Source organism: Scyliorhinus canicula, chromosome 7 (assembly GCF_902713615.1).
Source record: "Scyliorhinus canicula chromosome 7, sScyCan1.1, whole genome shotgun sequence".
NCBI lineage: Eukaryota > Metazoa > Chordata > Chondrichthyes > Carcharhiniformes > Scyliorhinidae > Scyliorhinus > Scyliorhinus canicula.
In genome coordinates, this window is record NC_052152.1 from 83994746 (window position 1) to 84019620 (window position 24875).

The window sequence follows — 24875 nt, forward strand, 5'->3', positions numbered from 1 at the left end:
AACCCCCCCCGATGCCGCAACCCCCCCGATGCCGCAACCCCTCCCGATGCCGCAACCCCCCCCGATGCCGCAACCCCCCCGATGCCGCAACCCCCCCCATGCCGCAACCCCCCCCATGCCGCAACCCCCCCCCATGCCGCAACCCCCCCCGATGCCGCAACCCCCCCCGATTGCCGCAACCCCCCCCGATGCCGCAACCCCCCCCGATTGCCGCAACCCCCCCCGATGCCGCAACCCCCCCCCCGGTGCCGCAACCCCCCCCGATGCCGCAACCCCCCCCCCCGACACTGAACGGCATCAACCATCATCAATGGTTGACGCCGTTTTAAAGCTACTGTGATTTTTGCCGACGTGACCCGTGGCCACGTCGCCGGGACTTCGGCCCATCCGGGCCGGAGATTTGTGGAAACAAAAATATAATTAAATCCCGCCGGCGCCAGCTGTTTCAGAGGCTGCCGGCGGGATTTGCACAGCGCCGGTTTTAGGCCGGTCAGAGAATTAAAAACCCTGCGGGAGCGGTATTAACGCCGCTGCCAGCCGATTCTCCGACCCTGCGTGGGGTCGGAGAATTTCGCCCCATGTGTGAAAAATGGCTGATCATTCCCTACGACAGATGGTACACTTCAAAAGTAACTAATTGTCTGCAAAATTCTTTAGAAGATCATGACTGTTAATACATATGTGGGGGAGAGAGAGTGGAAGAGAGAGTGTATGGGAAAGAGAAACAGTTAATGTATATTCATTTAATGATGTTCAAATCTTATTAACAGGTTGTTCCAAATTGTAACGGCAATCACAGTAAAGCTGTATGACAAATGGACAAAATGCTACGAATTAGGCTAAAGAGAATCATAAAAGGCAATAAAAAGTCCATCAGGAGAGAGAAGAAAAATATTCCAGCTTGCGTAGCAAAATAGTGTATAAGTATTTTCTTATTTGATGTGATACAATATGTATATAGGATCTTGAATAGTCTTGTCAAGCTGCACATGGAAAGTATGTTTCCTCTTGTGGGGGAGTCCAGAACTAGGAGGCATGGTTTTAAAATTAGGGGTCGCCCTTTTAACACGGAGATGAGGAGAATGTTTTTCCCTCAGAGGGTTGTGCAATTTGGAACTCCCTGCCTCAGAAGGTGGTGGAGGTGGAATCAATGACTAAGTTTGAGGCGGAGATAGATGGATTCTTGTTAGACAGGGAAATCAAAGATTATTGGAGATAGGTGGGAATGTGGAACTCGAAACACCAACAGATCAGCCACAATCTTATTGAATGGCAGAGCAGGCTCGAGGAACTGAATGGCCTACTTCTCCTGTTTCATATGTTCGTAATGAGAAGAATGCATACCTATATTCAATAATGCTCTGACTGCCAATATACTTTGTTGGTACATTGATTTGTTTGCTAAAGTCGAGAATCAAGTGACTGCAGCAGAACAACGAATGATGCTGTAATGACGCAAGTGAACTAGGCAATTATTTTTTAAATACTTTGACATTTTGAAGAACACCATATAAATGTAAGTATTTATTTTATCTTCCTTTTTTTCTCACAAGCAAGAACCTTGCAATGATATGATATTTAAAATGTTGTCAGTTAATGGTCATTTTTTTTCAAAAGCTAAGCCATCTGTGGGAGAACCTGAGAGCTACTGCGTGATTTAAATAACTTTTTATCCATAAAATTCCACCACCCCCCGTTGCTGAGTGTATTCAGAATTAAGATTGATAGATTTTTGGGGAACAAAGAGAATGATTGGATATGGGGATAGGAAAGGAGGCGAAGCAGATCCGGATGTGGGTGAAAGAGTAGATGAGCCATGGACCAGTAGGTCCCAGGTTCCTTATGAGGATAAAGGGGAACTGGTGGATGTACTGTACTTGGATTTCCAAAAGGCATATGATAAAGTGCCAAATCAACGGTTATTGCGAAAAATAAAAGTCCATGGCGTAGTGGGTAACATATTGGCATGGATTAAAGATTGGCTAGCTAACTGGGAACAGTTGGCAGAATGTGACGAGTGGTGAGCCACAGGGATCAGTACTGGGGCCTCAACTTTTTGAAATGTACATAAATGACTTGAAGGGACTGAAGGTGTGGTTTGTTAAATTTGCTTACAACACTAATAGGTTTTTCACCCAGATTTCTGGCGAAAGTGTCCAGAGGATTAACCTTCTACAGATTTAGCAATCCTGGCCTGAAAACCATACCTCAAACTCTGCTGGAAGTATAGTGTGTGGATAAGTTTAGGAGAAAGCTCAATCTGTTCCCCCTCCAACTGCTGCACTTCTCTTCCCTCCCTCGACACCACTCATCCCAGATATTCTGTTGGTGTCTGTTGTTGCAACTCACCTTTGGAAAATGGTCACTTGTGCCCATGGAACCTTCATCACTACATGCTAATTCCTTGACAGGAAAGGAAATAAAAATATTATAGTAAAATGAAGGAAAGTTTGTAAGGATACATTTCACCAGATGATTCAGCATTTCTAATCATAACATAAGCATAATACTATGGATGTCAGAAACCTAAAATAAAAATAGAAAAGCTGGAAAATACTCAGCCAGTCAAGCAACATCTATACTGGGATTTCATCAGAAATTGGAGAAAAGCTGCTTTTGTTTTTATTCCCACTACGATGAAAGGTCACTAACCTGAAATTTGGACTGGATTTTTGCTGGACAGAGGAGGTGGGTGAGCCACCAAGAGATGTGCCAGCTTCTCAACATGGGCACTCATCTGAGCAATTTTGATGGAAGTGCAAGACCTATGCAGTGTGACCTTGCCTGACAGTGGCAGGTCGTCAATTCATCATATGAACAAGTTAATTGAAACACAGAAAGCAATTTTAGAGAGGAGTTACGGTGAACATGCAGGGTGACAACCACATCCAAGAGGAGGCAGATACACGGATGGGGAGACAGTCACGGAGGTGGGTGCATTTAAGTGCAGTGTATAAAAAAAAGAGGAATGATGAGAGAGCTCTTCATACACTGTATGAAGATGTTGAAGAGAGTTTGATCTGAAAGCGCTGGACTAATTGGGTGAGGAGGAAGTGAGCCTCTGAAGGTTAGTGCAGCAGAACAGGGGAGTGTCCAGGAAGTCGGCACAGTGCATCTACTGTCATGGGAGGCTATCATTGAACCTGAGGCTGAGATGAGGAGCAAATTCTCCAACAGAAAATACAATCCATTGGTCCTGACTAACATTGTCGTGATGCATGAGGGGTAGAAGGGGCAATGCAGGCAAGGCCCACATCAGAGGGTATACTGACAAAGAATGAACTTCCTGAATGACAGAGCAACAGTGCTACCAGAGGATGCTGCAGTTAAGGCAAATGGTAACAGTCTTGAAATGCCTTCCACGGATCCACCTGAAGAATCATAGCACTGACCAGAATGGAAGGGAGGATTGGGCCACATTAATTCAGAGACATTTCTCCTGAGGGTGCCTCATTTGGGAAGGCTCATGGCTCAAAGGCTCAACTTTCCCAGAGGGAGGGAGCATATCCATGTCTTTCCACTGATCTCCACATTTTCTGGAAGAGAAGCCTCAACCTGCTGCAGCACAATTTCCACAGACACACTCATATGTATCCCTCCCCCAGTTCATCATTCTTCTGCCTTACTGACATCAAATTTGGCAAACACACGAGCCTGGGTTCAATCATCAACATTGCTATTACATTCAATTCTTACGAACTATGATAAAAGTCAGCCAAGTGGGTCACCAAGTGAAACTACTGACGATATTCCTTTTGCTCATATCCACCCCTGTGGGGTACTCCCCTGTGGCTGAGGCAGAGGTGGAGGTAAGCTGTTCACTTGTTTTTGCATGTGGTTGAGATGCTCATGACGGTCATCCTTCTTGCCGTGGAATCAGTGGGCGCTCCGCCACAGACCGCCATACCTGCATCACCGGGTCTACTTGTATAGAGGAGTCAGAGGGGCCAAAGTGATGGTGACACTGCCCTGGGTGATGGACCCATCAGTGTCATTGATGCTTACTTCAACCCTATCATGCAATTCAGAGGGATCCACCACATGGGCACAATGGAATCCATTCCATCTATCTTTGCACCATCAATGCCACTGATTGGTCAATGGTACAGAATGTGGCATACATTCCGTCTGTGTGACTGCACTATTTCTGCATCACTCAGTGTGATATCACATTTTGTTCTCGAAAAGATTGGCCACTCTTTCAATGAATGAGCTCATGGGCACTCATATTCCTGAAATCTAACACTGTATACAACATAATTGGACTCTCCCATTCTCCACTCATGATTAGCCGCTGCACAAGGCACTGCAGAGATTTGGGCTCACAACTTCGTCTGTTGCTCCAGGAAGACTTAGCTAATATGTTGGTGCTGGTTCAGTTGTTTCTTCCTCCGCTAATGAAGATGACAGCACCATAATGGCATGTTGAATTTCTCCCTCTACAGCAGATCCTCTGGTAAACATAAGAAGCTGGTTAGAATACTCAACTCTATCAGCCCAGTTGTTCTGCAGACCTGCAACAGAGAGCTTATGTATAGTATGAAGGAAATCGAGGAGAAACGAAGGAGGAAAGTTCATCCCAGTCACCTGAAGACGATAAGATAATTTTGTCCTGTCTTTGATGAACTGCCATCGCACCATTGTCAATTTCCTGATGCACTGCCACCTTGATAATACAAAAGGCCTCCCCCTCCAAGGACCTTTGAATGCTGACATTGGGGAGAAGCTCTTTCTTGGAGTTGTGTGCTCTTTTCTCCGACAAGGTGAAAGAATGCCCTCCTTCACCACCTCCGGTGAGTCAAGAACATTCTGCCTCGCATTGCCTCCTCCACAAGTGCTTGAGATGTGAGCCTTGCCAAAACAACATAACGATATTTCCCATGTTCCAGGGCACTATGGAACCTCAGGCTGCTAAGCTCATGGTTGTGCTGGTCAGGACTGGACACCTTTTATCCAGGTGACACATTGCCCTCACTTTGCCAGCTGTCAGAAGATTTTTGAAGTCTTTCTGGCACTGAGCCATATCCTGCTGGCAAAGCACCGGCTACTCACGTCATGAAACACCGCCAGCCATACCTGCATTATCTGGCTGACTCAGCTGCCCCTCGAAGGAATCAAGACACTCTGTTCTGCGCTCACCACTTCTGCGTTTACCTCAAGGGAGGTAATGGTTCATTTGTGGCCCCTCTTGCATGGGAATTTGATATGCCGCTGGCTCGCTGCTCTCCTCCATTCCAAAATAATTGTTGACACAATAATGGCGGCCATTTGCCCTTTAAGTCAGGCCCGCCATGTTTAAATGCCACCACCTCTGCTGCCACTAATTGGATGTTGAAACTTCCGCTGGGCCACTAACTTGCCAACTCTTTGAAAATTGCATCAGCCATGAGACGCCAACTTGGAGCAGGATTGGGACCCAGAAATAATCCTGAAGTTGGGTTCCCAGCCCTGCAACAAGAATTTAGCCCATTAACCCATTTCTCTCTTCGCCGGTGCCGACTGAGCAGCTGAACAATTTCCAGCATTTTCTGTTTCTATTTCTAATCATAAGATTAATGCCACATCATTTTACCTTAACTGGTAGAACATAAATTAAACTAACTTACCGGTCTTTCGACTGGAATGATGGTTTGGCTTGCAAGCTTGTGCATTCTTGGTGATAGGTATGAAACACAGGGCTTTGACGGCCTTTTCTTAGGGATATAGGGTCTGACTTCAGGAAATGGAGAGTGCAGCCCTTCTGCTGGTCTCAGACCAATATCTATTGCATTGTTAAACTTTTCAAATTCTCTAAAGATATAGAATTAATATATTTTATAAGAATGATATAGAACATAGAACATAGAACAGTACAGCACAGAACAGGCCCTTCGGCCCTCAATGTTGTGCCGAGCCATGATCACCCTACTCAAACCCACGTATCCACCCTATACCCATAACCCAACAACCCCCCCTTAACCTTACTATTTAGGACATTACGGGCAATTTAGCATGGCCAATCCACCTAACCCGCACATCTTTGGACTGTGGGAGGAAACCGGAGCACCCGGAGGAAACCCACGCACACAGGGGGAGGACGTGCAGACTCCATATAGTATGTATGACAACAAAAATATATCACAATAAGAGCCAATGAATGGAAGAGCAGAAAAAATCTGCCGCAGGATTTAATTGGAAATTGCACTTTGTTTTTGAAAAATCTTAGCTACTTCCATCTAATTTTTTCAGAGCAAACCTTTTGTCCTGCTACTTTACACGATGCATTAAAAAGTATGACAATCACTCTGCAAAATGTTTCATTATGTCTTCAATCATCTTGTGACGAAGGCTGCTGAATTAAGAGCATAAAGCCATTCCCTACACAGCAACAACTTGAAGAACGGCACATTTAAAAGAAAATACTTGCCCAGAGCTGTGACTTCCGATCTTCCCAGCTTCATAGTGGGAAAGTATCCCAAAGTTGCTCTGGAAAATCCCCTTCAGAAGTTCCCAGGTAAGGGTTTGTACGACAATTGCACAGATATGCAAACTTCTTCTGGGTGATTGCACTGCACTAGGAAAGCGATTTAAATCCCAAAGGTTGACAGTTCTGTGTTACACAAATAGTTGCCCAGAAAACGTAGAGAAAAATTAAAACTTTTGGCCGCCCCAACCCCCCGACATGATCTGACCAGCTGCCTGACCTGAACCAAACCCCCCTCACCACCTGGACACAACCTGACCAATTGCAACTACCCCCTCGCCCAGAATTTCCCCCTTATCCCTGCCCCCACCACCCTCCAACAAGCTAGTGTTGTAAAAAAGGGCATTAAGAGAGGGATAAGAAGACACCCAGATACCTTCTACAGCGGACAGCAGAGGCAACGGACAAGACTCAACGGCAGACCAGAGAACTGGAAGTGGCATGCGAGACCCACCTTCACAGACGAAGGCCTTGAGCCAACTGATGCTCAGAAGACTGGACCTGCAGCTCAATCCAGTTCATAAGCACAGGTAGTATTTGAATCTTGGGCAGATAATTTGGGAGAATAATGGTTTTATTTGGGTTGAACCAGGAACCTGTACTTGTCCTTTCCTCTTCTCGCAAAAAAGGGCACCTAGGTAAAACGTTTTATTGATAAACTGGTCGAAGTGTCTAATAATTTACAGACAACAAGAATGTCCCATCACACCCCTGACTTGTGCCTCAGTATTTGGTGGACAGCCTTTGGGGACTCAGGAGGTGAATTACTATTCACAGAATTCCCAGCATCTGACCTATTCTTGCAACCACATTAAATTTGTCCAGTTCAGTTCAAGGTCAAACGTAACCTCCAGGATTTTTATAGTCGGGGATTCAACAATATGAAGCCATTGAATGTCAAGAGGAAATGATTTGGTTCTCTCTTGTTGGAGATGATCATTGCCTAGCATTTTTGTGCCGTGAATGTTACTTGCTACTTACCATTTCAAAGCTGAATGTTGTCCAGGTTTTCCTACAGGTGGGAACAGACTGCTTCATTATCTGATCAGTTGCAAATGGAACGGAAAGCTGGGCAATCATCAGTGAATATCCCCAGTCTGATAACATGACAGCCATTGATGAAGCAGCTGAAGATGATTTGGCCCTGGACACTACTTGCAGTGATATCCTGGGACTAAGATATTGGCCTCTAACAACTATAATCATCTTCCTCTGTGTTAGGTATGACTCCAACCTGCGGAGAGCTTCCCCTTAATTCTCATTGACCTCAATTTTACTGGGAATTCACACTCGGCCAAATGCTACCTTAATGTCAACACTGGTTACTCTCACCTCATCTCTGAAATTAAACTCTTGAAAATGTTAGGGTTAAGGGTGCAATGAGGTCTAACATGGAGTGGTTCTGGCAAGGAGGACCAAGGGATTGATTAAGAAGGGGAAAATAGAGTACAAGAGTAAACTTGCCTGGAACATAAAACCTGTAAACATTTCTATAGGTATGTGAAGAGAAAAAGATTGGTAAAGACAAATGTAGGTCCCTTACAGTCAGAAGCAGAGGAATTTATAATGGGGGTCAAAAAAATGGTTGACCAACTAAATACATACTTTGGTTCAGTCTTCACAAAACAGGACACAAATAAGATACCAGAAATGTTGGGGAATGTAGGGTTTAGTTAGAGGGAGGAACTGAAAGTGATCAATATTAGTAGAGAAATGGTGTTCGGGAAATTGATGGGATTGAAGGCGGATAAATCCCCAGGGCCTGATAATCTACATCCCAGAGTACTTAAGGAAGTAGCTCTAGGAATATGGGTGTATTGGTGGTCATTTTGCAGGATTCCATAGACTCTGGAACGGTTCCTACAGATTGAAGGGTAGCTAATATAAGTCCACTATTTTAAAAGGGAGGTAGAGCGTAAACAAGGAATTACAGACAAGTAAGCCTCTTGTCGGTAGTGGGGAAAATTCTAGAATCCATTATCAAAGATTTTATAGCAGAGCACTAAGAAAACAGTGGGAGGATCGAACAGAGTCAGTATGGATTTATGAAGAGGAAATTTTGCTTGACAAATCTACTGGAATTCTTCAAGGATGTTATCAGTAAAGTTGATCAGGGGGAGCCAGTGAACATGGTTCATTTGAACTTTCGGAAGGCTTTTGACAAAGTCCCACATAAAATTAAAGCGCATGGGATTGCGGGTAGTGTATTGAGATGGATAGAAAACTGGCTGGAAGGCAGGAAGCAAAGAGTAGGAATTAACATGTCTTTTTCAAATTGGCAGGCAGGAGAGTGAACTGTGAAGAGGATGCAGAGATTTGGATACGAATCATAGAATTCACAGCGCAGAAGGAAGCCATTCAACCCAATTGAGTCTGCACTGGCCCTCCGAAAGAGTACCCTACCGAAACCCACACCTCCACCCTATCCCAGCAACTCCACGTAACCCAACCTTTTTGGACACCAAGGGCAATTTAGCATAGCCAATCCACCTAACCTGCACATCTTGGATTGTGGGAGGAAACCGGAGCAGCCGAAGGAAACCCACGCTGACACGGGGAGAACATGCAGACTCCGCACAGACAGTGACCCAAGACGAGAATCGAACCTGGGACGTTGGAGCTGTGAAGCGACTATGCTAACCACTGTGCTACCGTGCAGCCCTTAGCTAAGTTGAGTGAGTGGGCAAATGAGTGGCAGATGCAGTATAATTTGGATAATTGAGAGGTTATCCACTTTGGTAGCAGAAACGGAAAGGCAGACTATTACTCAATGGCCATAAATTAGGAAGCCGAATGTACATCAGGACCTGGATGTCCTCGTACACCAGTCGCTGAAGATAAGCGTGCAGGTGTAGTAGGTGGTAAAGAAGGCAAATGGTATGCGGGCCTCCATTGCGAGAGGGTTAGGGTACAGGAGTAGGATTTATTGCTGCAATTGTGCAGTTTTGATCTCCTTATCTGAGGAAGGATGTTCTTGCCATAGACGGAGAGCTGCGAAGGCTTACCAGACTGATTCTTGGGGTGGCAGGACAGACGTATGAGGAGAGATTGAGTGGGTTAGGATTGCATTCGCTGGAGTTCAGAAGAATGAGGGGAAGTCTCATGGAATTCTCTAAAATTCTAACAAGACTAGACAGGGTAGATGCAAGAGGGATGTTTCCAATGGTGGGGGTGTCCAGAACAAGGGTTACTGTCTGCGGATATGCGGTAGACCACTTAGGACCGAGATGAGGAGAAATTTCTTTACCCAAAGAGTGGTCGGCCTTTGGAATTTGTTAGCACAGGAAATGGTTTAGACAAAAACATTGTATGTTTCTGTAGGTACATGAAGAGAAAAAGATTGGTGAAACGATGAGTGTGATCATGGGCAGGGTGGGGCGGAGGCCATCTTGGATGGGCCCAGTTTGGAGTAGGAATGGGCGAGGCGGAGTCTATGGTTAGCGATGGCAGAAACAAGAAGGAGGTGTATGCATAAGCCTCCAGTGAGAATCTTGACATGGAATGCCGGCAGGCTGAATGGGCGTTCCATGGGTCAAGAGGTCCCAGGTGTTCACTCAACTGAGGAGCTTGAGAGCGGAGGTGATTTTCTTGCAGGAGACACATATCCGGGTGAAAGATCAGATGAGGCTGAGGAAGGGATGGGTGGGACAAGTGTTTCACTCGGGGTTTGATTCAAAATCAAGTGGGGTTGGCCCTTTTGTTCAGCAAGAAAACGGGATTTACGGGGGCCAGGGACATGCAGGACCCTCAGGGTTAGTTGGGGGGGGGGGGGAGGAAGAGGCAGGAATTGAAGGAGCAGTTGGGGTTAAGGGAGTTGATGGAGTATTATTAGGATGCAGTCAGGGAATGCTCCGGGACCAGAAGGCTTTCCAGCGAAGTTTAACAAGCAGTTTGCAACAGAGTTGCACCCCCCCCAGTGGATCTGTTTAGGGAGGGGGTGGAAAAGGGGGAGTTGCCTGCTACGTCAGTGCAGACGTCAATTTCATTGATCCAGAAAAAGGGGAAGGAACCACTGGACTGTGGGTCCTCTAGGCCCATTTTGTTGCTTAACACGGATGTGAAAGTCCTGGTGAAGGTGGTTTCTGAGGACCAAACGGGTTTTGTGAAGGGGAGGCGGCTCTCTAGTAAAATAGGAGGTTGCTGAATGTAATCATGACTCCGTGGTAATTGTCCATGGATGCGGAGAAAGCATTCGACTAGGTAGAATGGAGGCACCTGTTTGAAGTTCTGGGAAGTTTTAGGTTTAGACCAAAATGCATAATGTAGATTCGATTTTTGTATGCGTTCCCCCATGGCTAGTTGTCCAATGAACAAGACAAATTTGGGTTGCATAGGGGGATGAGGCAGGGGTGCCTGCTGTCGCCATTGTTATTTGCATTGGTGATCGAGCCCTTGCCGATGGCCCTTCGGGTGTCGGCTGAGTGCCAAGAAATTGTGAGGGGGGTTAGATAGGACTGAGTATCACTGTATGCGGACAACCTGTTTTTTGTGTCGGACACGTTAGAAAGTATGGGAAGAATTGTGGCCTTGTTGGAGATATCGGGGCTTTTTCCGGTTATAAGTTGAACGTAAGGAAGAGTAAGGTATTCCCGGTGAATTCCTGGTGAATGCGTCGGGGCGGGGGAGAGGTGCAAACCTGGGGGTGCTACCATTTAAGGTGGTAATGGAGCGGTTTAGGTATCTGGGGATTCAGGTGACGCATGTGTGGGTCACAATTCTTGACAGGCTTAGTGGAAGTGTTAAGGGGGACTTTAAAAGGTGGGGTACATTGCACTTGACATTGGCAGGGAGGGTAAAGATGCCAAGGTTCCTGTTTGTTTTTCAGTCTTTCCCGATTTTTCTTCCTAAGGCTTTTTTCCAGAAGGCGTTGGTCTCGGGATCTGTGTACCGAGGGTGTAGTGGGTTCTGTTACAAAGGCAGGGAGGGGGTTGATGCTCCAGAACCTGATGCACTACTATCGGGCAGCGAATGTGGAGAGGATGAGGCATTGGTGCGGAGGGGAGGGGGCAGAGTGGATCAGGTTAGAGGAAGAATTCAGTAGGGACTCAAGTTTGAGTGCCCTGGTGATGGTCCTGCTGCCGTTAGCCCTGAGGAAGTATACAAGGAGCCCGGTGGTGGAGTTGACTATTAAGATTTGAAATCAGCTGAGGAGGCACTTTAAATTGGACCAAATATCAGTTTGAGGCCACTGTTTGAGAACAACAGGTTTAAGCCGGGTGGGATGTATAGGCGGTGGAGGGAGGAGGGGTTGGAGTGGGTCAAGGATATGTTCACAGAGGGAAAATTCAGTGGGTTGGATGAGCTGCTGGAGAAGTTTGATTACCGAGGGGGAGTGAGATTAGGTACTGGCAGGTGCGGGACTTTGCACAAAAGGAGCTGCCGGCGTTCCCCCAACTACCAAAGTACATGCTGCTGGATAGATTGCTGCTCCCAGTTGAGGTGCAGGAGGGCAGGATCAGGAACAGTGACAGGTGGTTGAGAGAGCAGCGTGAGGTGCTGGTAGAAAGGATTAAGAATAAGTGTCGGAGAGTTAGGGAGGGAGATAAGAAGGGGGCTCTGGTGTGACGCAATGCGCAAGTGAACTCAACTTCCTCCTTTGCGAAAATAAGTTTGATTCTATTTAAAGTGGTGCACAGGATAACATGACTCGGGCTCAGAGTGGATTCTTACCAGGTGTAACAGATGGATGTGAGAATTGTGGGCGGGGACGGCGAATCACTTTCTCATGTTTTGGGGTTGTGAGAAGTTGGAGAGCTTCTGGGAGGCGGTGTTTGGGACCTTATCAAGGATAGTTGGGGGACGAGGTAAAGCCAGACCTCATGATGGCGATCTTTGGATTTCGGAGGTGTCTGTGCTGTTGGAGGGGAAAGGAGCCGATCTCCCAGCATTCGCCTCTCTAATTGCCCAGGGATGGATTGTTTTGAATTGGAGGTAGAATACGCCACCGGTCTAGCTGGGAGATCTGTACGAGTTTCTCCGATTGGGAACAATTAGGTCTGCCTTAAGGGGGTCAGAAGAGGGCTTTGAGGTGTGATAGTTGAGGAGCTGTTCATCGGCGGGGGAGGGGGGGGCTGCGGATGGGGAGGGAAGTGATTGAAGGGGGGAAAATGTACAAAAGGTAATTAACTCTGCTTTGTTGGAATGTATTTTCACAAAAAAAGAAACCAGTAGGATGTATCCTTGTTGCATAGTCAACCTCATTAATTTAATTAAAGAGGTATTTACTTTAGATTCGAGTACTTCCAGAATCCCACCATTCACAGCAATGCCAACACTCACAAGGGGTAATTCCGAGAATGTAAATTTGACTTGCGAGCAGCTATTTTTACATTACTGCACAGCCAAACTTGTCTGTATAGTGCTGCATCGATTCAAACTGTTAGAATTTCTGTTCACCAGCCAAGGACAAATATTATTTCTACTGTGTCAAGAAAGAATAAAAAATTGCTGTGAGGTAAATGCCAATTGACTTATGATATACTCTTTTACACCTTTCTGCAATTGAGTACGTGTTTTGCCCAATGGTAAGTTGTTGAAATTATTCAAAATAAAGCATTATTATCCTCCAAAATCCTTATTCTATACAATCACTGGAACAAGAGGTAATCTGAAAATATCTTCAGCAATATCCCAAATCCTGCAATGAAATAAATGTAAGCTGCCATGAAGTTTTAATTTCTTTCTAGTTTTGCCAAACTAACATATGTATATGTCCTTTGTTTACCTGTGATCCAGCTTTTGCAAGCGACGCACCCTTAGACGCTGAATATAATCTTCATAATATTGCTTATGCGCTTTCCTTGCTGCAACTTCGTCGTCATTGTAAGCGTAGTCAGGATCCACATAAATGTCAAGTTTCTTTTCTCTCCTGAAAAAAATCAATAAAAATTGCAGTGTATCTGTTAATATTAACATGCAATAATGCAAATATCTGATTAAAAGGCTGTAATCTAAACAAGATGTTCATGGTCAAGGTAATAACCAACAATTAAAGAATGGTGTAAGCATTTTATAATCGTTATTTGAAAGATCTTCCAAACGTTTCTGTTGGTTTTATCATATTGTTGTGTTACCTTTCTCACAAGCAACGGTTGTCCATGAATTAAGCTGAATGTCAAATTCGAAAACAGATCTTATGATGTGACTTTTCAAACTAATTTGCTGTTGGCAATTGTGCAGTCATTTAAATATGGTAGCTGGATACAATATTAAATTTGAGAGAATATAAATAAAGACTTTCACATGAATCACAAATCACACAGACAATAACTTCATCAATAACCAATCAGGTTCTCCAGTTGTTAGATGCTGTGTCCATTCAATCATTTGCCGTTTGTGGGACTTTGTGTACAAGTTGGTGTTTCCTTATAAAATAGATGTTTTGTATTTCAAAATACTTCATTGTTTTGAAGCACTTTGCAATTTGTCTGAGGTTTTAACAAAGCACTGTATAAATGCTTGTTCTTTACCTCGCAAAATCACAAGATATTTATGGCTGAAGGAGTAGAAATGGGTCCAAGAACAAGAGAAAAGAGAGAGGAAGAAAAAGAGGGAAGAGGGAATAAGAGCAAATGAGAGAAGGAGATCAGTGGAAGATGGAAATGGGAAATAGCTGAAAGGTTGTGTTGGGAAAGAAGTGGATGGGAAAGAGAAGGGAGAAGCAATCTGAGGGGGAGGGAAGGCTAATGGAAGGAAAAGAGATGGGAGAGGAAGAGGAGGAGCGAGGTGAAAAGTAGGAAAAGGAAAGCCAGAGGGTAGGAGATGAGGAGAAGGAAAGTTGAAATGATGGGGTAGGGACAGAGAAAAGAGGAATTATGGGTGATTTGTAACGCTTTGTAACACTTAGCTCTTGTGGAGAGAAAACTGAGATTCTAGATTCTATCTCAATTTGGGCATCAATATTATAATTACTTTGAAAATTCTTGCAATCAAGTTCAATGGTTGAGATCCTGGTGAGAAAGGCAGCAAATGGTGACTGGTGAAGAGGAGATATTATCTGTATTGCCTGAGCAGATATAACAATTTAATGGGAAACAGTGGGGTAGCGGTAATGTCACTGGACTTCTAATCCAGAGTCTTAGGCCAATATACTGGCAACACGAGTTCAAATTCTGATGGAAATTAAATTCAATTAATTAACTTTTAAAATTCTAGAATCTCAGCAATGGTGCCCTGAAAACCATCTGGTTCACTAATGTGCTTTATTGAAAGAACGCTGTCATCCTTTTGTGGCCTTGGCCTACTCCAGACTCACAGCAATTTGGCTGATTCTTAACTATCCTCTGAAATAGGCTAGCAAGTAACTCAGTTGTACCAAGCTACTAAAGAAAAGTCAAAATGAATACACCAGACAGACTGCCTGGCCCTGACTTATGCACTGGAAACGATAACAACACAAGCCTCATCAACCTTGCAAAATTCTCCTTCAATAACATCTGGGGACTTGTGCCAAAATTGGGAGAACTGTCCCACAGGCTTGTCAAGTACCCGCCTGACATAGTCATACTCGCTCTATTACTTACAGTCAATGTCCCAAACACCCTTATCATCATCCCTGGGATCACCATCCATCCCACCAGAGGTTTCAGCACAGAAGTATACAGATAGGAAGGAGTGGCCGTGAAAGTCCTCAACATTGACTCCAGATCCATGGAATCTCATTACATCAGATCAAAAATGGGCAGAAATCTCCTTCAGATTACCACCTGTCTCCTCATCTCAGCTGATGAATCAGTACTCCTATATATTGAACATCACTTGGAGGTAACACTGAGGATGACAAAGTCATAGAGTGTATGCTGGTGGGGGACTTTAATACCCATCACCAAGAGTGACTCAGTACAGCACTACTACCAAGCCAGTTGACTCCTGAAGGACATATCTGCTAGACTAGGTGAGGGAACCATGAAGAGGAAATAAAACAACTCCATCTTATCCTCACCTATCCACCTGCCACTGATGCATCAATCCATGCTAGTATAGGTAGGAATGCTGATTGCACAGTATTTGTGTAAATGAAGTCCAGTCTTCACCTAAACATATCCTCCACTGTGTTCTGTATCATTACCACCATGCATGGATTCAGATCAGATTCAGCAGCTCAAAACTGAACATCCATGAGATGCTATGTCCCAACAGCAGCAGAGTTGTATTCAACCACAATCTGTAACTCAAAGTCTTGCTTAATCAACTACTATTACTATAAAGCCAATGGATGAACCTTGGTTCAATGAAGAGTGCAGGAGAGCATGACAGGTGCCGTGCCAGTCATATGTAAAAAATGACGCTGACCACAAAAGATTGCTTGCATGCCAAATAGCAGAAGAAACATGCATAGACAGAGCTGAACAATCCCACAATCAACATATTAGATCAAATTGTTGCAGACATGTCACATCCAGTTGTGAATGGGAGTAGATAATTTAACAACCAAGAGGAGGATTGCACATCTACAAATATCCCCTTCCTCGGGATGGGGGGGGGGGGGGGGGGGCAGAGAGAGAGAGAGACAGAGAGAGAGAGACAGAGAGACAGAGAGAGAGAGAGAGAGAAAAAAATCACATATATCAATGCACAAGACAAGACTAAATTATTTGCAACCACCTTCAGCCAGAAGTGCTAAGTGGATGATTCATCTTGGCCTCCTCCTGATATTCTGATTGTAGCAGATGTTGATCTTCAGCCAATTTGTTCCACATGATAGCAAAAAATGGCTGAAGGTGCTGGATATTGCAAAAACTATGGCCTGACAACATTCCACCAAAATCACGAATGCTCCAGGACTAACCCTAACCCTACCAAGATGTGGCAGTACAGATAGAAAACCGGTGTCACCCCAATGCAGACAATATAGAAAATTGCTCAGGTTTATCCCGTCCACAAACATCTTGACAAGTCCGATACAGCCAATACCACAATATCAGCCTCTTTTCAATCAAACAACCATACGAATTAGGACAAGGAGGCCACTCAGCCCTTCTAGTTGCTCCGCCATTCAATATGATTGTGGTTGATCTGATTACAACTTCAACCCCACATTCCTGCCTATACCCAACAACCTTTCACCCCCTTGTTAGTCAAGAATCTATCTAGCTCTGTCTTAAAAATATTCAAAGACCTTGCTTCCACTTCCTTTTGAGGAACAGAGTTCCAGAGGCTCATAACCCTCAGAGATTTTTTTCTTCCTCAGCTCTGTCTTAAGTGAAGCGACCCCTTGTTTTTAAAAAGTGACCCCTGGTTCTAGATTCTCTGGCAAGAGGAAACATCCTCTCCACATTCACCCTGTCAATACCACTCAGGATCTTAAAGGTTTTAACCAAGTCGCCAATTACTCTTCTGAACTCTAGTGGATACAAACCTAACCTCTCCAACCTTTCCTCATAAACAACACATCCATTCCTGGCAGTGGTCTAGTAAACCTTCTCTGAATTGTGCCTAATGTATCACGTCTTTCCTTAAACAAGGTGACCAATTCTCCAAATATGATCCTACCAATGCCCTGTACAACTGAAACATAACTTTCTATATTTGTAATCATTTCCCCTTGCAATAAATAACATTATAATTATTCTTAGAACTCAAATTTTTTACAGTGCAGGAGGCCATCCAGCCCATCAGTTTGCACTGACCCTCTGAAAGAACTCCCCTGCCTGGGCCCACTCCCCCACTCTATCCCGGTAACCCCAAACAACACACATCCCACATTCCTTTTAAAAGGAAAATTATTATAAACGTTGGTTGTGATATTTTTCTTTGAACATTACATTAGCTAGTATTGATCATAGATGTGTTATCAGTTTGTAGATTCATTTGCAAATAACTGTTACCTCACTTTGTTGATGAAATGAATACTTACAGTAACTACAAATTTAGTCTTTCTGCTGGTCTTCTCTTTCTTGTTGATCTTCCATATCTTCTTGCTGTATTGGTGTCAAGTAAGGATTGGGAAAGTCAATGATCCTGAAGATGTTATCTGGATCAATAATATTCTGAGGTTGAGACTTAACATGATGTTTGATGCACAACAGTGCTCTCCTGTTTTGTCTGAATATGGACCCGTGTTCAGTCTGAATGAAGTGTGACCTTGGTGCGACTTGTCTTAGAACATTTGCTGTGTGTTGCCATCCACCATCAGGATTCTGAATGCGTACAAAGTCAGCTTCTTTTAATTCAGATAGAGGTTTTGTTTGTTTATCATAGTTATCAAGGGAGTGTCCCTTTAAGAAATGTTTTTGGCTTATCACATGGCTTCAGTGATGTCATTGTGTGGGTGGAGATGGGCTGTGGCTCTGTGAGTTTTTACTTTCACTTTGAGTTTGGAGCTGGTTTGTAGCTCTGTGGGTTTTACTTTCTTTTCAGTTTTGGACTGGGTTATGAACTGCACAGGTTGAAAGATCTTAAAATCACCATTTTAAGAGCACTTTCCGGACTACATGATAACTTAAAAGATATTTTTGCTTTCTGGAAGGAATTCAAACCTGTTGTTTGGGAAGGGGAATAGAGTATCTCTAACAAGTCTTATACCAGTAAGAACGCTGTGTGCTGGGCCACGCCTTTGAAAAGGGGTTTCTGGTTTTACTTTGATTTTGTTATTGAATTGGAATAGTTAAGGGGGAATTAAGGGCTATACATAAATTACTGTCGCTGTGTTTGGCCTTTATGTTTGTAGGTGATAACATTTTTACTGTGTATGTTTATAATAATGTTAACTAAATGTGTAGAATAAAGCTTGTTTATTGATCAAGAGCGTCAAAGAACTCTGTTCAATAACACTTGAAAGGCAGGCTCTTGTGCTCATCGTAACAAAATCAATAAACAGTTATAGGTCAGGTGAAGTCCATAATACACTTCGGTATTTTCTAAACCCTGATCCATAACGTAGTCCTCTTTTTGCTTCCGTTGTCTTGATCTGATACAGTAGTCTGTTTCTTGATGATCCATATCTGGAATGGTTATCTCAGGTAATGTGGTGCGAATTTGTCTACCCATTAGTATCTGAGCAGGTGATAATCCAATTGACAATGGTGTTGCTCTGTACATTAACAATGCCAACGATAGATCTTTATAATCATTGATTGCTTTGTGGAACAATTTCTTGATTATTCCTACTCCCTTCTCTGCTTTGCCATTTGACTGGGGATAGCATGGGCTTGAAGTAATGTGATTGAAGCTGTATTTCTCTGCAAACTGTGACCACTCCCAGTTTGAGAAATAAGGTCCATTGACAGAGACAACGTATAAAGGTATCCCATGGCGTGCAAAAATTGATTTTGTTGCCCTTATGACAGATCTTGCTGTCAAATCATTCAGCGTCATCATCTCGGGGTAGTTGGAGTAATAGTCTATGATGACTAGATCGTCACGACCTTTAAAGTAAAACAAATACATACCAACTTTGATCTATGGATTGGTGACGAGTTCAGTTTCTTCCATACATTCTCTGCTCTGTCCAGGCTGATGCATCGGACAGATGTTGCATTCTTGTACATATTGATTCACAACTCTGTTGATTCCAGGCCAACATAGCAATTGTCTAGTCCTTCTACAACACTTTTCTATGCCCTGACGACCCTCTTGAATCTGCTGCAGAATTCCTTGTCCTCCACTTGCAGGAAACACAATCCTATCTACCTTGAATAGGAACCATCTATTAGAGTAAGATCATTCTTTATAATTCAAAAGGCATATTGACATCCATTGGGCCATCCTTCTTTGAGGTATTTCATCACACTCTGGAGCATCAAATTCTTTTCTGTTTCAACTTTGATAATTTGTAGTTTTCGGTCAGACACCGGAAGTATCTCGGTAAAGAAAGAGGCTTGAGCTTCCACCGTATGTACTATCTCTGCATCTGATGTGTCAGCATCAGTGTTAGCTCTGGATAAGGTATCCTCAACAACTAAGTCTTCCCTTGACTCTTCACATCTGTCATTTGAAGTCTTGTGTCTTGTTTGAGTGAACCCTTTCAACTAGATTCAATGTTTCGCAAGCATTCACGCCAATTAGCAATGACTTATCTTCCACTATCTCAAAGACTATGGGCATTTCCATGGCATCATTTCTAACAATGAGACGGCAGGATCCTCTTGTGACTATAATGTTACCATTGTAATCGGCCAGAAGACAAGTAGATTTCTTTATTCGCGGTGTCCTATAAGCTTGTCTTAACAACTTTTCTGTGATATTATTTGAGTGTGCTCCTGTATCAATTTTAAATGGTACATCTTTGCCATTAATTTCTGATAATACAGTCCACTCTTTAATTATCTTTGAGAGCTGTTGTAATGGTCTGTCATTGCGATCCAGCAAATTAATCCTAGTGCCTGCTTCAATCATGAAAGTATCCTTTAGCGTGTGCAGTGAGAAATCCTCTCTATCAGTCAAGATATTAGATATTTTATCTTCACACTGAACACTTTGGATCCTTCTGAAGTCATCACAGGACTTTTTAAATTTGGTTACTGGAGAAGTTGCTGAGAATCGACACTGTGCTGCAAAGTGGTTGAATTTTTTGTTTTACTGTGAGCGTGTCCACAGTGTATGCACATCATCACGCTCATGATGTCACAATCAAAATGGCCACCAGCTGTTGTACGCAGTTTTCTTCGCTGCGACACAGCATTAATGGCGTCAGCCACATTTCCCGATTTTGTGCTCTTTTCGTTTGCCAAGAACTCCGCATATTCTGAGGATGTCTGTTCACTGGCTTTGCACATATTAATCGTGTCTTCTATTGGTAAAATTGGTCGGCTTAGCATTTTTTCACGCACACATTCGTCATTTATGCCAAACAGAACTTGGTCACGCAGCATTGAATCGGAAGCTGAGGAAAAGGACTGCGCTCTTAACTTTAAAGCTGTTATGAAAGAATCTACCGACGTCCCTCTTAGCTGCAGACTTTTTCTGAACATGTAGCGCTCATAGGTCTCATTCACCTGTTTCTTGCAGCGTGTAACAAACTTTTGTAGCACCATGTTATCTTTCATTTTGTCCTCATCAGCAGTAAATTCAAAGGAATTATAAAGTTCTAATGCTTGCATTCCAGCCAAATTTAATAAGAGTACTATTTCTCTCTGATCAGACCCATTTTCTAATGCGGAGGCAAAAAGGAAAACTTCAAACTGCTGTTTAAAGAATGTCCAGTTTTGGCGTAGTTGACCGTTTGTCTTGAAGTGGTCAGGCTTCTTGAGACTCTCCTCCTTATTATTTGTCTTTGTAGATTTTCTGAGTTTTGTAGCATCTTGATTGTTTTCTTCAATCTTCTTATGCTAATCTTTTCTAATCTAACAGCTTCTTGTAGAAATAAACTCCTGATATCATGTAGTGTTCTTTGTGTTGCTAAATTCAGGATGGTTGGCGTAGTCTTCACAAAGACCACAAAATAGCTTGAACTTGAACAAACCTATAAATGTATTAACACTACTAATTTGGATTCGACACGCACACCAAAATAATAATTGATTATTAACATATAAACTACACTCATCTACAATTAATCTTTATACTGTTATAAACTATGATCTGCTCTTACTCACACTCTCTTTACTTCTGTCTGTCTCTAGCTAACTCCTGCACTACTCTCTCCCACAAGGCTTAGCATCAGTGCCTTATATACTTGTAAACTAGCTCCCTCTAGTAGCTACTCAAGACATTTCATTACAATTATGATAAAACCACAATTATTATTAGACAACATTCAGGCTTGGGCTGGTAAGTGGCAAATAAAATTCACACCACACATGTGCCAGGTAATGACCATCTCCAAAAAGAGAGAATCTAACTATCTATTTCCTCTCAATGGCATTACCCTTAGCGAATCCCCCACTATCAACATCATGGGGGTTCCCATTGACCAGCAACCAAGCCATATAAATACTCTCGCTGAAAAAGCAATTCAGAAACGAATAACTCATCCTCTGGGTCCCCAAAGCCTATCCATCATCTACAAATCAGAAGTATGATGGAATACTCTCCACTTTCTTGGATGTGCACTCGAGTAACACTCAAAAGGTTTGATACCACCCAGGGCATAACAGCCCGCTTGATCAGTATCCCATCCACCAACTTGAACATTTATACCTTCCACCGTCCATGCACAGTGGCAGTAGTGGGTACTACATACAAGATATACTAGAGCAATTCACCAAGGCTCATTAGACAGCACCTTCCAAACCCGCATCATCCATCACCTAGAAGGACAAGGGCAGTAGACACATGGTAACACCACCACCTCTAAGCCACACACCATCTTAAACTGAAACTATGTCAATTCTTTCACTGTTGTGGGATCAAATCCTGGAACTCCCTTCCCAGAAGCACTATAGGTGTACCTACATCAGAAGCACTGGAGTGGTTCAAGAAAGCAGCTCACCGCCACCTTCTCTTTTTTTTAAAATAACTTGCGAGTACCCAATTCTATTTTTTTTTCAACAAAGGGGCAATTTAGTGTGGCCAATCCACCTATCCTGCACATCTTTGTGTTGTGGCTGCCTCACGGCGCCGAGGACCAGGTTCGATCCAGGCACCGTGTCTGCGTGGGTCTCACCCCCACAACACAAAGATGTGCATGGTAGGTGGATTGGCCACACTAAATTGCCTTTGAATTGGAAAAAAAAAATTGGGCACTTGAAATTTTAGGAGGTGAGACCTACACAAACACGGGGAGAATGTGTAAACTCTGCGAGGACAGTGACCCCGGGGTTGGGATCGGACCCGGGGCTGGGTTCGAACCCGGGTCCTCAGCACTGTGAGATAGCAGTGCTAACCACTGCGCCACGGTGCTGTCCTCCACCACCTTCTCAAGGGGAAATAAGAATAGCCAACAAATGTTGATCTTGCTGGGGACACTCACATCGCATTAAAGAAACAGATAAATACTTCTAAATTTTATAATTAACAATAAACAAAATGTATACTTATTATAAAAATATAAATAATTCCATCAGTGGAAAAAGCTGTCATTTATCATGCTCTTGCAGAAATTTTCTTGCTCCATCTCCTCACTTTCAAAGGCCTTCTCAAAACCTAACTTTTCACACACCTTTGATGACTTTCTTTAACTCCTGCAAAGCACATATTCCACTCTTATCATAACCTCCTTGGGATGTTATGATGCATTAACTGTATGTGCAAACCAAAGCAGATTCAGAATAAACATGAAAATAAGGAAAATATTGTGGATGCTGCAATTTAAATCAATAAGAGAATGCTGGAAAAACTCAGCTGTTGTAGCATTTGTATGGAGAGAAAACAAAGTTAATGTTTCATGTCCATTTGACACTTTGTCAGAAGTAAAGAGAGGGAAAATGTGTTGGATATTGTTATGGGCCAGGGTTTAGAGAACCCCAAAGTATATCATGGAGTTCCCCTGACCCACAACTTTGAATAGATTGTGGTATGGGGAGCACACGTCACACTCTACAGGAGTGGTACAGCAGAAATGGAAAAGTATTTTTTAAAAGCAAAACAATGTTTATTCTATGCACTCAAGTTAACCTTTTTAAAACATAGTGAACATCTTAGCAACCATTAATCGAATACAACCCCCAAAGAATATAACATTAAGTAATCCATTTAACGTTCCAAAACATCCAGAAGACAGAAGAAACACCTTTCAACAGAAACACATTAGGTTTACATTCACTACTGAGAACATTTATAATTCTGAATTCACCAAATGATCAAGAGATAGTCTTTTGATGGCAGAGAGAACAGCAGTACAGACACCTGCTTGGTCTGGCTTCAGCTCCAACACTGAAAGCAAAACTATAAAACACCCTGCAGCCTGCTCAAAAATGAAAGTAAAAAGCTGACAGACACCCCAGCTCCACCCACACTCTGACATCACTGATAATACCATATCTTAAAGGTACATTTCTTAAACACCCATTTCTTAAAGGTACTCTCACATGACAATATTAATCTGTAGCTGGGAGTGGTTGCAACAAGATACAACAACCTTAAGAACAAGAAGAGGATGGCCAGGTGGGATGGGGTGGGATGGGGCTGGTGGCAGGGTGGAACAGGAGGGTTGCATTAAATCAGAAAATGGGGATATATTTTAAAATGGTTTAAGATGGAGGAGAAAAATCACAGTTTACAGTTGTTGAACTCAATGTTGAGTCCTGAGGATTGTAGCATGTCTTGTCGATGATATCGGTGCTAAGATGGAAAAGGAAACGGGGAGAAATCAATACCAATGATGAGCAATTAGAGAGACAAGCTCTTCTAGCTTGCTTTGAGCTTCAATGCAGCATTGTAGTAGGCCAGGGACAGATATATGGGCATGAGAACAAGGTTGTGAATTAAAGTGGCAAGCAACGGGAAGGTTGGGCATTATGCTTGCTGACTGACATAGTTGGAGGTACAGTCTCTTCAGAGTGTTGATCCTTCCCTGCTACCACTTCCACTGGAGGTGCTATGGTAATCTCATGTGCGGGTCTGACCATTGGAGACTCTTCAGGATCTGGAATGATGATGATGACAAACCTGCTCCGCAACAAGAGAGGCGAGATTGAAGGTGAAATCAGATATCGAATGTAGGTTTTGAGGGCCAGGACATTGCTGCTCTGGGCCTGCTAATGACGGTAGTTATCTTGACATCATTTGTCAGTTTTAGGGGATTGAGGGCTACGCCAACATCTCTGCTCAGAAGAAATAATAGCTAATTGCGAGTCAGGCTCCCTCTGCTCCAAACAATGGAATTTCTATTGTTTAAATCTATGAAGTCATGGTTTTACAGGTAATAGGAATGTCTCAATGCATTTGAATGTGAATTAAAGTTTGTTAGATGAGCATTTGCTAGGATATCAGCATTCCAAATAGAAGAACCGCATTCTCTGATGCCTCCCAAGATGAATGACTGTGCATCTTCTGGGTCTTCGGTTTCAATTTTGTGGATTACCTTTGGGAAGACGGTGGCACAGTGGCATTGTCACTGGACTGGTAATTCAGTGACCCAAGGCAATGCTCTGGGGTTCCAGGTTTGAATTCCACTATGGTAGATAGTGAGATAAGGACCCGTTGAAATGTGGCTCCTGTAGGCCGATTTCGCTCCTTAATGTGGATGCCAAGCTGTTGGCCAACATTTTGACCACTAGGATTGAGGACTGTGTCCCGAGAGTGATCAATGAGGATCAGACAGGGTTTGTGAAGGGAAGGCAGTTGAAAACGAATGTGCGGAGGCTCCTGAATGTGATCATGATGCCCTCGGAAGGGGGGATGCAATGGCAATAGACGCGAGAGAAAGCCTTCGATCGGGTGGAGTGGGAGTACCTGTGGGAAGTGTGAGGCAGATTTGGGTTTGGAGAGGAATCTATAGGGTGGGTTAAATTGTTGTATCAGGCCCCGGTAGCGAGTGTGTCGGCGAACCGGCTGCGGTCGGGGTACTTTAGATTACATCGAAGGATGAGGC

General features: G+C 43.5%; 1 protein-coding gene across 4 annotated transcripts in view; it reads right to left on the reverse strand.

Moving 5' to 3' along the window:
* The window catches only part of LOC119969087 (cilia- and flagella-associated protein 47-like), an 868530-nt gene that overhangs the window by 700056 nt on the left and 143599 nt on the right, over nucleotides 1-24875 (reverse strand). For all 4 annotated transcript variants that reach the window (XM_038802287.1, XM_038802288.1, XM_038802285.1 and 1 more), the window contains exons 11-13: nucleotides 13188-13331; nucleotides 5607-5790; nucleotides 2350-2403 (exon numbers count right to left, since the gene is read on the reverse strand). In XM_038802287.1, the coding sequence (XP_038658215.1) occupies nucleotides 2350-2403; nucleotides 5607-5790; nucleotides 13188-13331 (382 nt within the window). The remainder of the gene's footprint in view (nucleotides 1-2349; nucleotides 2404-5606; nucleotides 5791-13187; nucleotides 13332-24875) is intronic.